This window comes from Tamandua tetradactyla, chromosome 10 (assembly GCF_023851605.1).
Source record: "Tamandua tetradactyla isolate mTamTet1 chromosome 10, mTamTet1.pri, whole genome shotgun sequence".
NCBI classification, from domain to species: Eukaryota; Metazoa; Chordata; class Mammalia; order Pilosa; family Myrmecophagidae; genus Tamandua; species Tamandua tetradactyla.
Genome location: NC_135336.1, coordinates 96,475,453 through 96,490,959, shown reverse-complemented (window position 1 = coordinate 96,490,959; position 15,507 = coordinate 96,475,453). Strand labels below are relative to the sequence as shown.

At 43.5% G+C, this 15,507-nt stretch overlaps 1 protein-coding gene across 10 annotated transcripts in view; it reads left to right on the top strand.

Moving 5' to 3' along the window:
* The window catches only part of SETD4 (SET domain containing 4), a 128,343-nt gene that overhangs the window by 24,297 nt on the left and 88,539 nt on the right, over positions 1 to 15,507 (top strand). For 4 of the 10 annotated variants that reach the window (XR_013158694.1, XR_013158695.1, XR_013158691.1 and 1 more), the window contains exons 9-11: positions 6 to 86; positions 2,945 to 3,068; positions 3,632 to 3,835. Coding sequence is in view for 5 of the 10 variants with exons in the window: in XM_077118913.1 (XP_076975028.1) it covers positions 6 to 86; positions 2,945 to 3,068; positions 3,632 to 3,766 (340 nt within the window). In the remaining 5 variants the exon portion in view is untranslated. Of the gene's footprint in view, positions 1 to 5; positions 87 to 2,944; positions 3,069 to 3,631; positions 3,866 to 8,828; positions 9,650 to 15,507 lie in introns of those variants that run through there. The other 6 variants (XM_077118913.1, XM_077118916.1, XM_077118911.1 and 3 more) reach the window with 3 other exon arrangements.

The following is a 15,507-nucleotide window of genomic DNA, read 5'->3' as shown; positions in this document are numbered from 1 at the left end:
TTTAGAAATTTGACATTTGGATGGGATGGACCGTCTTGGAGGTTGCTTACAGCTCTTAAGTTGTTATGCCTGGAAGCTGAAGAATTGTAAGTTCCACATATGTTGGTCATGCTCTATAGGTACAATCTGGATATAACTTTGGGGGGTATTGGCTGACATTAAAATATCTATCCTGAGAGAAAAAAGGAATGTTTTTCCATGCTGTAGTGGATTATTTTGTAGCTTGCCCATGTAGTGAGTGTTTACTTCTAAGTTTAACCATTTCTGGAATCCAGGTTTTAGAGCCATATTCAGAGTACCTGATTCAGAGTGCTTTTTAGTCTCTAATCAGTTATTTTCTGATTTGAGATCTGAAGCTCATTGTTCTGGGTGAACACTTTAAAAAATGTGAGCAATGGCACCTTTCAGAGGAACGTCTCAGCCTAGATTAGTTAGTTGTATCCTGGGAGCAAAGAGAGCTCCTACCCAGGAGTTCTGCAGCAGGGCAGATCCTGAGTCCCTGATGGAGGAGAGGCCTAGATTTTTCTGCAGGGGGAGGCAGCCACAGGAGCCCTCGGGGAACATAGGCATCCTGATCAGCTCCTTAATGTTCCATGAAACAGTCAGTCCCTCCTCAGCTGGGCCTCCTCTTGGCCCATCTGGCCGTGCACTGTCTGTTGCATGGAGCTCCTTCACCCCAGTCCTTGTTAGAACACCCGCATCTCGCTCTCCCTGGCACTTAGCAAAGCATAAGAGAGAGCACTGCTCTCAGGGGGATAGCTGGAGATGCTGAAGCCCAGCCAAAGAGGCTGGGAGGACTGAAGGAGACGATGTGATAAAGAACTTCTCAGCACAGCTGGTGCCTGTACGGTGCTGCCTGTTACCCTTGTCTTTTCTGGCGTTGTTGACTTTTTCCTTAATGACTCGGGGAGTGAAATTTCTCCCTGGTCTTAACAACAGAAATACCTGTGTTTACTTTCAGCAGATAGTGTATTTTTATCTTACTGACACTGAATTCTGTAACTGATTGTTTCCTGTTTATTATTTGCTAGAAAGCTGAGAGGCAAATTTGCGGTCCACCCATATACACAGGGTTTTAAGGCATGCAGTTTCTCACTGATGCTGTTCGTAGTAATATCTTCACTCTTCCTCCTGTTTTTCCTCTCTTGTTTTCCCCATTCATTCAGCTTGTGTGGATTCATGAAAGCTTCTTTAAATCCTTCTTGAAACAAGATATGAGTTCCTATCAGGTGCTTCAACCTAAAATTAAATAACTGAATGTTTCCTAAAGATCATGCTTAGGCCCATTTTTCTTCTCTTTGAATCATTTCTAAAGGGTCAGTGTGGTGTGGCAATTAAAGTGTGGGGTTGGGATTCTGCCATTTGTGTGCTTACACACTATTCCTGCCTCACTAGCTTTGTCATGTAGAGTGTTCCTTAACTTCCTGATTCTCAAGTTTTTTTGTGTTCTAAGTGCTTTCTTAACAAGGTCATTGTGAAGAATAAATTACGAAAATGCTGGGCCTGGCACGTAGTAACTTTCTTTTCTGAGAATCTGTGTATTCCTGGGATTTCAACCATTGCCTTTAATGCTGAAAACTTTCTAAGACTGTTCTTTGTTGCATCTTATGAGTTGTTGTGCATTTCTAACTGGCTTCTTAAATTTCCACAGGCATTTTACCTGGTCCATTCTAGGCCAGATTATGCTTCTGAATTCTCTGCATCCAGAATCTGTTCCTCCATCATCTTTCTTCCTGGTTAGTGCTTCTTCCTAGTGTATATATTTGGCTCTTGACCTTCTGGCTCAGCATCCTGTTTTGGCTCTATGCTAGTCAGGGTTCTCTAGAGAAACAGAACCAACAGGAGAGATCTGTAAATATGAGATTTATAAAGGTGTCTCATGCAACTGTGGGAATGGAAGAGTCCAAGATCCGTAGGGCAGGCTGTGAAATTGGCAGCTCTGATGTAGGGTCTGGATGAACTTCACAGGACAGGCTTGTTGGCTGAAAAAGCAGTGAAAAAGACCTTCCTTAAAAGCCTTCAGCTGATTTTATTATCTAATTGTGGGAGACACCTTTAGTTGATCGCAGATGTAATTAGCCACTGATGCAATCAACTGACTGATGATTTAATACACCAGCCTTCTGGTTTATCAACCAGCCACAGATATCCTCTCAGCAACTTGGCCAAGTTGTTATCAGAATCTAACCCTCACAGGGTTCCTTCTTGCCTACCTTAACAGACCTAAACTTTTCTGCCTGCAGGAACTTGACCCTATCCCTTGCCCACCGAACCTCGTTTCCTATACCCTTCTTCTTTTTTTTTTTTTAGTATGGTCAGGATCCAGGAATTGAACCTGGGTCTTTGGCATGGCAGGTGAGAATTCTGCCACTGAGCCACCATTGCACTGCCCCCTGCACATTTTAATAGTATAAAACTGGAAAGACCTCCATGTAGAGAAAGACTTGACTGTAGATTCGTTCTTCCATATGGAAAACATTTTACTTTGTGAAAATGTTCTGCCCAGTTTGCCTTTTTTTACTTGGAGAGAAGGACAAAGCTGGGCCCCCTTTGTTCCTTTAGCTCTTATGCTGTATACTTGTCTTCCTGCTCTCTCTTGCTTTATTTCCATGGCTGATAGATGTGATACCACTACTTATGTGCCAGGCACAGGATTACGATGATAAAATTCAGTCTCTTTGCAAAAAGTACCTACTCTTCTTGCATTTTATTTTCGGTTACTTCTCCTAACACTGCCCCATTTTCACTTCTTATCTACCTCACCTGCTTCAACATAGGAACTGCGGGTAGAACCATCTATTATTCATGGAACTTTTAGGGAATTTATTTATACAATGGGTGTATATTATGCTTCTGGAAGAGTTTGTGTGTGTGTTGAAGTGTAAAAGAGTTCTTTATTTTTTGTAGCCTGCTAATTTTATCTTATTGACCAATTTGCTTCTAGCACATGCTGGAAAAAAATACTCCTTGGTGAAGTAATTTCAGATACAAATGAGAAGACAAGTTTGGACATAAGCCAGAAAATATGCTATTATTTCATAGAGGAGGCTAATACTATGCTTCAAAAGGTATGTTTTTAGAATTTGACATTTCTTAAATAAATGTTTTGATTAAAGTTAATTTGTTTTGTACATGCTGGAAAGGGATATTGTACTTTGTAAGAGCCTTGTAAAGTGTCTTAATTAAATGAATGCTGGTATAATCTCAGTTTTTGACTGTGGCCCTGGATCAACACATTTTAATAAGTAGAAATATTACAGGATTTCTTGTTTTAAAAAATATTTTTACTAAGAAATATCCACATGTAAGTCCAACCATATTGTACAATCAGTGGCTCACAATATTATCAAATAGTTGTGTATTCTTCACTGTAATCATTTTTTTAGAACATATACATCACTCTAGAAAAAGAAATAAAAAAAAAAGAACTCATATATCCCATATCCCTTACCCTTCCCTCTCATTGACCACCACTATTTCAATCTACCCAATAGGACTTCTTGTTAAGAGATTTTCAAGTACTGTTTCCCATTTATGTTTTTATTTAGCATATGCTTTAATTAAATGAGAAATCAGCTCATTTGTATGAAGACATTACTGGGAGTAAAAATAATTTAAAACTCACTTTCAGGTTTCTCATATGAAGGGTGAAGAAGTGGCTTTGATAAACCAGTTAACTTTGGTAGAAACTTTGTGGACCGAAGAGCTAAAGATTCTACACATATCTGCTGAGATTCTGAACAATTTGCAAACAGCTTTTACCTAACTTGACCAGAGTGCATTTGATCACTCCTGTGGGCATGACTTCTGAAGTAAATGACATTTTTTTCCTAAGGTTTCATGAATTAAATTTATTTTATCCGCAGTCATTTATAGTTTTTGAATGGTTTCCTTTAACCAATTATGTACTTAATTCTTTTCCTTTTCCTATGAATACTTCCTGGAGTGGTATAGTGGCTGTTCCTAGGACACTGAAGGATATCTGCTGGGGGCAAAGCAGGTTCTGGGATTCCGGAGCCATCAGTGAAGATGGGTGGGCTATTCTGAAGTTTATTATTTATCTCATACTCTACAAAACAAGCACAAGGCCCAAAGGGTGTACAGGGAAGTGCTAAACTGTAAGGAAAGAAGCAGACTGAGGAAGCAGGAGTCAGCCCAGGGACTCCGTGTGTGGTCTGCCACTGGGTTTCCTGTTTCTTATCTGACTCAGCTGCTGTAGAAGGGCAAGGATTTGTGCTTCTAAGAGGCTCTGAGACCCTCAAGTTAAGGGGCAGGTTAGCAGTGGATAGCTTGGTGTGCAGGTACAGGGGGTGCCCCAGAAGTCCTGGGCCCTGGCCTGGCCTCGACCTCAGCCATCCTCTGCCAGAGCCTCACCCCTCTCTGAGAAGTGGGGGCTTAGATAATCTGGGGCAGTGTCTTTGACTTCTCATGATTTTGAATATTTGCCCTTGTTAAATACTGGAGAAATGTGAAGCCTGCATCTCCATCCTCCCTCACTTCCCGTTTTCCAGAAGTTCTTTGAACTTTCTTGTCAGCTGATGGTCCCTTTACCATTCTCTTCCTGGAGGGTATTTAATGCTTTTATGCTGCTGCTTTTCTGTCATTTTAATGGTGCTGCAGGGGGAGAGAGAAGGTAGATTTTTGTGTTCAGTGAGCCATTTAGAATGAAGAGTTTTTGCTTTCCTTTTTTAATTTTTAAAATAATAAAAGCATTTTAGGCTGTAGGCTTTCCTCTGAGTATGGTTTTTCTATAAAGTGTGCTTTATTTAGCAACTTTTTAGATTTGTACTGGATTTATACTTTTTACAGCCTTTTTAAAATGTCAGCATTCACAACATGAGTGTTGAGGAGGTGGCTTAGGTGTAGATCTTCTAAGGGCTTTATTGAGGCTGCGCAGACTCAGTGGTAGAACCAGAACCAGAAATCAGCTTTTTTTAAAAAAAACAAAACCAAAGCAAAACCTTTACTTGTTCTGATCACAGAAGCAAATTGTGCTGATAGGAAAACCTTGACCATTATTGAAACATATGCCAGTATTATTCATTAAATATCATTTTGATGGTTTGTGAAGCAGTCTGCTAAGGCCTGTACATCCAACGTTTCATTCAGCCCTCACAGTCACACCATTTTACAAAGAGGTTAAGAAAGCTGCCCAAGATTATACACATAGTTTGTGGTAGAGTGAAAATACCCCAATGGAGCCACTGTTCACAGCTCTGGTGGATGTGTGTCCAGAATTCCCCATGCTGGGACTGACATCCGGGTAAAACACTCCTGTTTTGGTTTGTTAAAGCTAATGAAATGCAATATTCCAAAAATGGGTTGGCTTTTATAATGCAGATTTATTAACTTACAAGCTTATGGTTCCTAGGCCATGAAAAATGACGAAATTAAGGCACTGATAGGATGATACCTTCTCTGAAGACTGGCTACTGGCAAGCTTGGGCTTTTTGGTCATATAGCAAGGCACGTGGCGATATCTGCTGATTCTTCTCTTCTGGGTTTCATTGCTTCCAGCTTCTGGCTTCAGTGGATTCCTCTCAGTGTCTCTGGGGCTTTTTCTGTGAACTTCTATATGTGTTTCATCCTCTTATAAAGGACTCCAGTAAGAGGATTAAGACCCACCTTGGATGAGATGAGTCACATCTTAATTGCAGTAACCTAATCAAAAGGTCCCACCCGCAGTAAGTCTATACACAGGAGCAGATTAAAAGCACATGACCTTTTCTGGGATATATACTGCTTCAGACTACCACACTTCCATCCCCGCTCTGGGTCCAGGCCTGCCAGGTCTGTTTTCAGCCAGCATCAACTCTGGGGCAGGGAGCAGCACTTCTTCAAGTTCTTCCCCACATTAGCATTAGGGAGTGAGCTTTCTAGATTTTGCGGGAGACAGATCCAGGATGGGTCTGCGTTGCTCTCCCTGCCGTACAGTGTCAAGGTCTTGATGAAAACCGTAATGCGAGCCCTGCCAGGAAGCAGCCTTCTTCTGTGTCAGCCGGGCTTGCACATCAGATGGCAGTCACTGTGGGTCGCTCCCTGAGGAAGGCAGAGGGTGGGTGCTGGTGTGGAGGGTGGGTGTTCTCCTGGTCCTGGGCGGCCTTATGTGAGCAGGGAGGGGCTTGGCGTTTCTGCTCTGTAGACACAGCATCTCCTTGGCCCACATGTTCTTCCCTGTACGGACCATTGAGGCTGGTGTTGGAGGAGCCTTCCGGGGGAAACGGGGTTTCCAGGAGGAAGGTTTTTCCCCTAAGTATGCTCATGGCCCCTCGCATCCCTGAGGAGGAACTTGCCTAATTATTAATTTGGGAAGAAGGACTGCCTCAGCTGCCCCAGTCGGTCAGCCTTATTCCTGGGGTCTTTCCTGACCAGGCCTTGCCGTGTGGCCCGCCTGGCCCCCTGCAGCACAGTGGTGCCCCGGGGGTGGGGGTGTCTGTCGAGTTCTGTGTTCAGTTTACGTGAACTGACCTCAAGCCATGTAGAGAGCTTGATCTCCATCTTGACTCTGTTTTATTTCTGACCTTTTCAGAACCAGGGTGGGAAGAGGGGGGCAATCCCCCCACAACCTAGGACAGTCGTTGACCTCAGGGCAGATAATGCTGAGGGGGAGGAGCCTTGGGGAGGGGTGGACAAGATTGGGGTGGGGTGCCTGCCAGTCCCGTCCCAGACAGTGAGGGGACACCCAGTGAGATCTTTCTTTTGCCCAGAGCCCTCTTGCTTTCCCTCCCATGTTTTTGTTCTCCAGAACTCAAATTCCTTTCCCTTTGTGGAGTTCAACAAAGCCAGTTGAATGGGTCCTTTCTCCTCAGAAGGAAGGCAGTTATAAACAAAACATTTCATTTTTATGTCGTGAACATCTTTCCCTCTTCATATATATGGTTAATAGATTTTATTTAATAGCTGCAGCGTGTGCCATGGTATTCTATACTGGGGATCAGCAAATTTTTTTGGTAAAGAGCCAGATAGTAAATATTTTAGGCTTTCTCTATGATACGGCCTTTTATTCCATACACAATACATAAGCAAATGACATGGCTGCTATTCTAGTTTGCTAGTGCCGGAATGCAATATACCAGAATGGCTTTTAAAAAGAGGAATTTAATAAGTTGCTAGTTTACAGTTCTAAGGCCAAGAAAATGTCCTAGTTAAAACCAGTCTATAGAAATGTCCAGTCGAAGGCATCTATCCAGGGAAAGATACCTTTTGGTTCAAGAAGACTGATGAAGTTCAGGGTTTCTCTCTTAAGTGAGAAGGCACATGACAAACACGGGTTTCTCGCTCATCTGGAAGGGCACATGGCAAACATGGCATCATCTGCTAGCTTTCTCTCCTGGCTTCCTGTTTCATGAAGCTCCCCGGGAGGCATTTTCCTTCATCTCCAAAGGTTGCTGGCTGGTTCTCTCTGCCTCTTGTAACTATGTCATTCTTCTCGGCTCTTTCTGAATCTCTCTCATTCTTCAAAATGTTTCCTCTTTAAAGGAGTTCAGAAACTAATCAAGACCCACCCAAATGGTTGGAGACACGCTTCTACCTAATCTAGCCCAACAACCTCTCGTGATTAAATCACACCTCCAGGGAGATGATCTAATTACAGTTTCAAACGTACACTGCTGAATGAGGATTAGAAGAAGCGGCTGCCTTTACAAAATGGGATTAGGATTAAAACATGGCTTTTCTAGGGTACATGCATCATTTCAAACCAGCATAGCTGCATTCCAATAAAACTTTATTTGTAAAGATAGGTCACAGGCTACAGTTTGCAACTCCTATGCAACTCCATAATTTATTTTCCTGTCCCATATTAATAGACCTTTGAGCCCTAAATATATTAATTCCTATTTCTAAGTGCTTTATACCTTTCAAGAATGAAGCCCTCCCTTTAAAAAAGAATTTATTTTTTTTGATATATTTTCACATACCATGTAATCATCCAAAGTGTGCAATCAGTGATTCGCAATGTCATCATACAGTGAAGCCCTTTTTTAACATTAAAAAGTTAGCAGATATGATAATTGTTGTGCTTTGGTTGTTCAGTGATTAGAAAAAAATGCATAATGACAAACAACTACTCAGAATATTTTCAAAATGAAGAATAACTCTTAATTCACAACTAACCTCTATTTATTTGAAAAATAATCATGTAAGACTTTTGGCCTTGGTGTAAGTATGAAAGCACAGCCTCCTTGCCAAAAGTCTGTGGCTCCTCTAGGGTCCCTGTTTGGCCTGCAAGGAAAACCACTCTTTATAGGCCACCCCAGTGCATTCCTTGGCTTGTTCCTGTAAAATCATAATAAGGTCCTGCAGCACCCTTCTCCCTACCCACGCCAGGAGGGGCAGCTGTGGTTCCCTTGTTCCAAGGGTACCACTGTGTTCTTTATTCTCTAACCACCCTCCTCCCCTCACCCCAGTGCCGTTCTTCTCTATCCTTCTGCTTTTCATTTCTCTTTACTTGCCTGCCTGAGGTTCCTAGGACTCCCACCCTTGTTGGTATCTGGTTGGTATTTGGTATGTGGGTGGTAAACCTCCCACTGCTGATTGGGCCAGAGGGGACAGACACCAAGAAGTCCGGGACCATGCAAGGCATTCCCTAGAACCTTTCAAGTTAAAAATAAGAGTCTGTCTTCAGCCGGAGATAGTTTAAGTGCTTCTGCCTGAAGGTGGAGGCTGTTCATGACTTTTGAAGAAGCCAAACCTGTAATTCTGTGAAAATGGCTTTTTTACTGATGTATTTGGCCACCACCATTAGAGGAGCTGTTGAGATAGATATGGTATCTTTATTTTAGCTCCTCTGTCGATAAACAGCAACTAACTCCTATATTATCTATCAGTATTGGGCAGTAGGTTTTGTCCCAAGAAGGAAGACAACTGTAACAAAATCCATAAAGTTTTGATGGCTGACATTTGAACGGAGAGTCTCGTCAGGTATGTCAGAGTATTGTTTCACTTGGAAAAGAAAATCACCTGTGAATAAAAGGATACAAGAATGTCAGGGGAAAAAGTAGGCTTGAGGCGTGTTTCTCCAGCCCTGCCATACAGTACAGAAATTGCCTCCTGCTCCCTCCAGGTACCCTTGAACCATTGAGGGCCAGTTCTCTGTCTTTGCTGTTGATAAAGCCTTTCCTGGAGGGTGTACTTTTTTAGGTTCCTTCTTGTATATGTAGTTTTAATATTAGGCTCTGAGTTAATTAAAAAAAAATCACAAAAACGTGGTACTATTTATTTAATAAAAATGTCAGGTTACCACTTCACACTTACTAGGATGGCTGTAATCAGTCAGATAGTGACAAGTGTTGATAAGGATGTAGAGAAATTAGATTCTCGTACATTACTGGTAGAGATATAAAATGCAGTCACTTTAGAAAACAACTGGGCAGTACCTCAATGAAGTCGACCTTCTGACTCAGCAGTTCCACTCCCAGGTATATAACCAAGGGAAATGAAAGCATATCTGCACAAATACTTGTACATGGATATTCATAGCAACTTTATTTATAATAGCCAAAAGGTGAAAACAATCCAAGTGTCCATCAACAGATGAATGGATAAACAAATATGGTACACCCATATAATGCAATATTATTCAAGTGTGGAAAGGAATGAAGTACTGCTCTTGAATGCTATGACATGGATGAACCTTGAAAACATTGTGGTAAGTGAGAGAAGCCAGTAACAAAAAGCCATGTGTGATTCCTTTTATGTGAAATATCCAGAATAGGCAAACCTATAGAAATGGGAGGTAAATTAGTGATTGCTTAGGGTTGGCAGGGATGGAGGAGTTGCTGGGGGCTTGGTGATGGCCACGTGGTGAGGGTTTCTTTAGGGTGATGGTTGCACAACTCTGTGTAGGTGCTAAAAACCACAGAATTGCGTATTTTAAATGGGTGAATTGTATGGTATGTGAATTACATCTTTTTATTTGTGTGTGTGTGTGAATTATATCTCAGTAAGCTGTTAAAAAAATGTAAGATTAGTATCTGAGAGGTGAGAATTAGATTTTTTGTCTCACTTTCAACAAACAGTTTTTCACAGAAATGTCTGATGAAGATCGTGAGACCCCGGTATTGCTGGGCCCTCTGTCCTGTACTGTACACTGATAGCCTCGTTTAATTCTTACAATAATCTGTTGTGGCTCTATTCTCCTGATTTTATAAACGTGAAAATGAAAGTCCAAGAGGTAACTTTATTGCTGGGGTCTCATGGCTGCTAAGGGGCAGAGCGAGGATTTGAACCTCAGCCAACTTCCAGACTCTCAGGCCAGTAGTCGGGAAAGGTACATGGCAATTCAGGCACCTGGCCTCATCTGATTGGTGCCACGTGTATCCAGGTTGATCAACCTTGGAAAAACATTTGGGGTGCTGCGGGATCTCAGTTATTCTGCTGGCACAATCCACAGCCTGCTTTTAATAAGCGAAGAGACTCCTTAATAAATGAAAGGGCATGCTCATGGCCGAGGGGAACCTGTCTTCAAAAGTGACAACCCATTCCCCAAGAAAGGGTATTAGCCACATTTTACAGAAGAGGAAATAGGCTCAGAGAGGTGAAATGCCTTGCCCAAGGGTACACAGTAGGTAAGTGCTGAGTGGCTTGAGGTGTGGGTGGAGGACACTCTCAGTGACAAGCAACTGGCGCCTTTAATAAAAACAGTATCTATCAAAATGTGGACCCTGGCCCTCTGCACAGAAACAGCCAGGTTGCATGAACTCACCCAAACCTACTGACCCAGGCTTTCTGGGAGTAGGTCCGGGAATGGATTTCAAATAAGCTTCAAGGCTAAGACTGGGAACCCCTGATCTAGAAATTCCCAAGGAACAGACCTTCCCCCTCGTTCTGGAGGCATTGGTTCTCTGGATTGAGTTGGTCATTTCATGGGCTCTTGATAAGAAGTGTTAGGCAGATTTGACCCTGAATGAATGAATCTGGGGCCCTTCCTCTCATCAGAACTTCGGGGTGAAAGGGGTCCAGGAGTTTTTCCACACCAACCCCTTCATTTTGTGGTAGGAGCCCTGAGGGGCTGAGAAACTTATTCTGGGCTATAGATTACAGATCAGAACCCACATTTTCTTGCTGATCCCTGTGGACTTTCCACTCTCCTGCACTCCATTCCCAGAGTGTAAGATCCAGACACTCCCACATGAGCCCACCCCAAACTGTTGTTCTCTAGGAGAACCAGGAAATGCAAGTTAGGCTATGGGAGGAGAAAAAGAAATGGTAGCTTTTTCAAGAACAAGTAGGTAAAGAGAAGTCTAGGGTACAGTGACTGGTGCCGACCCTTTAACAGCAACTCATTTTCTTTGTTTTGGGTTCTAACAGGCACCATTACTGACCTCACTGTACAAACCACTGCCAAGGAATCAGGTAGCAAGGACTTTAGCTGAGCTGCAAGGGGGACAGAGGCCCTTTCCCAATTGCGTGCAGGCTAAGCCCTTGTCTTTTTCAGTCCCATTTCAGTTTAACTGTCTCCCTCCCCATCACTGGGATAACTCGCAGCTCAAAAAGGGCAGGAGGGTTTAGGAGAGGAGTGAGAAGTGGAGAGCTGTCCTGCAAGGCAGGTCTTCTGCCATTTCTGCGCGATTTGTCCTAGGAGGCTCCTCTCCTTGACATCCTGGGTGTCCATAGAGTGATAATTAGCATTTGAAAGCCTCCTGGTGCAGGAAAACTGCTTAGAGCCCTGAATATTCTCTCTAATATCTAGATTCAAAAGATGAGGCCAAAAACCCAAGATTGCAAAAGCCTACTTAGCAATGATTAGGAAATAATTCCAGTTCAAATTTTACCTTTATCATAAAGGGAGACTCTAAAATGTCTAGTCCCTCAAAAAGAGGGACTCTTCTGTGACCTGGAAGTCCTCATCTGCCAGAAATTTCTAGAGTAAGAATGGTACATTTAATGAAGGGCGGGAGATGAACCGTTTCTGCTAACTGAAGGAAAGGCTGGCTTTTTTGTTAGAGGCACATGTTTGATCTGAAGACAGGGCTCCCAGTTACTCTAAAATGGAAATTCGGATGTCACTGAGAAAGCAGGTCAGGTCTAAGGGGCTTGTTAGAGATGGGCCATGAAGACCTTTGCTTTTGAATTAGGTTTCAGAGATCTACTTTTTCAAGTGTCTTATCCCCCAAAGCCCGTAAAGGCTGTAGCAGTGCTTTTCAACCTTGGCTGCTCATAGAAATAACATGTGGAGCTTTAAAAACTTCAGATGCCTGGGTGCCTTGTCGAAAAGGTCTGATATAATTGGCATGGGTGTGCCAGGGCTTTGGGGGTTTAACGTTCCCTGGTGACTCTGGTGTGTGCTGAGGTTCACTATCTGTAGAAACAAGCAACTTTAACTTCTCACAGCTGGAACATTCTGGCTGCAAAGGCCTTCAATTGCAATAGTTTGGGAAGCCAGGGTAGAGACCTTTTGTTCCTTCAATATGCAAGTTTATGCTGTGTGAATAATCTTTTAAACAGAACCAATTTTGAGTATAGATTAATCCAGACATCCAATGCTTTATCATCCAGTTCAGCAAACAGAGTTAAGTATAAGTGCACAGCTCACATGGGTGCTCAACAGATTACCATTCTTTACGCTCTTTCCTTTAAAAACGAGCCCCTCCTCTTGAGTGTCCAGGGTGGGTTGATGTCTGAAAAATACCAAGTAGATCTTTGCATCTTTGTGGCTCAGGCCATTGCCATCTTTGAACACTAGGTGGCGCAAGAGCACCGCTGAGCTCAGCGCGCTGACTCCAGAGGCAATTTCAGTGCGGCTAGGTCAAAATCAGGTAATGCAACGTTGGTCCCGCAAATATTCGTAGGACTGCAACAAGACAAAACAAAGCAAAGACAAAAACAAAAAATCGCACACAAAGAAACAAAAACCAAAACCAACCCCTGTGTGTTGCTCCTGGGATAAAATGCAGAAGTTTGTATTCTCTTTTGGGCTGTTGGTTTTCCTTGTGTGAGAAATAAATGTAAGGGCATGGCCAGGTGGTGATGGAGCCACAAGGGGGGCAGCAGCCCAGGTTAGAGGTCAGGGAGGAGAGGAAAGGAGAGTGTCTGGGATTAGATGCAGTGATTCTCCTGTTTCTGCTGATGGGCAAGCTGTAAATAGATACATGTATGTAGCAGTTTCTTCTGAGAACAGAGTTTCAAAATGCAGGCAGCAGATTTTAATTTCCATCTCTGTTTATGGATAGCAAGTAGACTCTGCCCTGGCAGGCTGGCAACAGAGGGAGAGTGGACTTTCAGGAGGTTAAATTGACCACCCACGTACAGAACGAGGGATAATTCCAGATGTTTCTAGGATAAGAAATTGGTCCATTTAGTGGAGAGCTGGAAATGAACCGTTTCTACTGATGGGTGGGAGGGCCGGCTTACCCATTAATAGAGGTATGTGTGTTTGATCTGAGGACAGCTTCAATGTACAGTAAAAAAAACTCCAAGGCCAAAAACAAACCACCAACGTTATCCTGGGACTTCTCTGTCAGCAGGCGACCGACAGGCTCCAGATCTCCAAACTGCTGGTGGTGTGGACTGATTTTGCTCACTGTAACACACTGATGAGGCCGGCAGCCTATTTTAAATGGTTTCTTTGGTCTGCTGGACTTTCTCAGTGCCTCTATTATCTATTCTTCATTCAAGACTACTTTTACTTGCAGAACCGGGAAGTTCTTATCCTTTTCCCTCCCCGCTCCTTATCATACATACCATTCTGGCTGCACCAGAAATGCAGAATCCCAGGCCCCACTGCAGACCTACAGAATCAACATCTGCATTTCGAGAGCTCACATGCTATCATCAGCAAGCCCTTTAGCCCTGTCAGGGCCAGGAGTGGGGTACCCTGGCTTATCTGGGGAGAATGAGGCAGGGGTCCTGGGCTCCATGAGAGGACCCACGAAGAGGGCCTATCAGAGGGATCGTCATGGTTTTGCTGCTTTTACTTTGGGCTGTGGTTGTTCCCGAACACCTCTTGAAGTGTCGGGGTAGGGTGGGAGAAGGTACCTTGTAGCCACTAGGTGCCAGCCCAGTACCAGCTGGGTCCTGTCCATGAGCGGATTTCATCCTCATGGTTTCACTGTAACCTCTGCAGAGAGGTGATCACCCCCAGCAGTAGGTCGGTTGGCAGGGTCTTGCCCGAGACCCTGGGCTGGGAGAAGATAGACCCGATTTGAATTTTGGTCTGCTTGAGCCATGTAGGCTCTTCATGTGCATGTCACTTTTCCTCCTGTCATTTCCTTTGTTCCCTGATTCCCTACAACACCAAGGGTGAGGGGTCCGGAGCAGCGGCAGCAGCAGTGGGAGCAGACTCGGGCTTTGTTCCATCTTAGCCCACCCTGGGGTTCCGGGACACGGAGACCTCCGAGCAGGAGGAAACTTCCAGAGAGAACCGGGTGGAGAAGACCAGACAACTGCATGCTGAATGCTGGCTGTGCCTTTCCTTTCTTGTGGTTTTGGTTACCCACTGCGGGTTCTAACACGCTCAAAACACAACTATCAGAGCCAGGAGGAGCTGCCGGTTTCACAACATTGTTCTCACCCATTAGCTCATCTTGTGCAGAAAGATGGGGAACAGGGCAGGTGGCCCTTCCTTTGTTGAGATACGTTTTTTTTTTCCTTTGTGAAGTGGAAAAAAGAGCTGCCTCCCTTTTAAGGGAACTGAAAACTAAGTTTTGTCTTCCCTTCCTATTACTGTCAAAGGAAAGTCGCCGTAGAACTCAAGGTCACAAGGAGTAGGTCACTGACAGGAAGCAAGGCCCCCTTTTCTCAGTGTTTAACTTACAGTAGGTTCTCAGCAGACCAAGAAAAAGAAATCCCTTTTATCGTGTTCTGTTTTTTTTCTTCCCACTGTTTTATTTCACTTACAACATCACTCAGACCAGAAGGAATTTGTCAGGCATAATTGGCAAACGCCGGAGGCTGTGTTCAAGGCTGCTTGAATGGAAAATCTCAAAGCCGTTGTCCATGCTGAAAGAAAATATTACATCTGATCTCTTTTATGATTTCTACAGACACGACGTGTGTCTGCATTCTTTAGCCTTATGACCCTGTTACATTTGACGGGGGAGGTGGAAAAGCCCTGCAGGAAATAGCACTTCACAGTTAATTTACAGTAGGCCTGAGAAGTAACCACAAGACATGAGAAGTCATTTTAAAAACATGACAATGATTTATTTTTATTAGCCAATCTAATAAACCTGCACCAGTCTGCAGGTTGTTACGCATTGAATTATGACTTCAAGCTTTGCGTTTTATGTATAGTCCTACTAGGATACTTACTCTTCTGGATGAAACTATGTCTAGGGGTGGTGGCAGCCATTCACAAGATCGTGTAAGTCCTTCTCATGGATCGTTGTAAGGGGCATGCTTCTCTGGTGCGAATTAGAATAATTTTAAATTGAGGTCCAGAGAGTGGAAATGACAAGACTGTGGCCATGTTATAAATAATGACTGGGCTGTCCAAGCCAGTTTTCTTCATGCTCAGCCAGACTTTCCCTCTTCGCTTTGCTCTTCTCAATCCACAGTGCAGTGCAG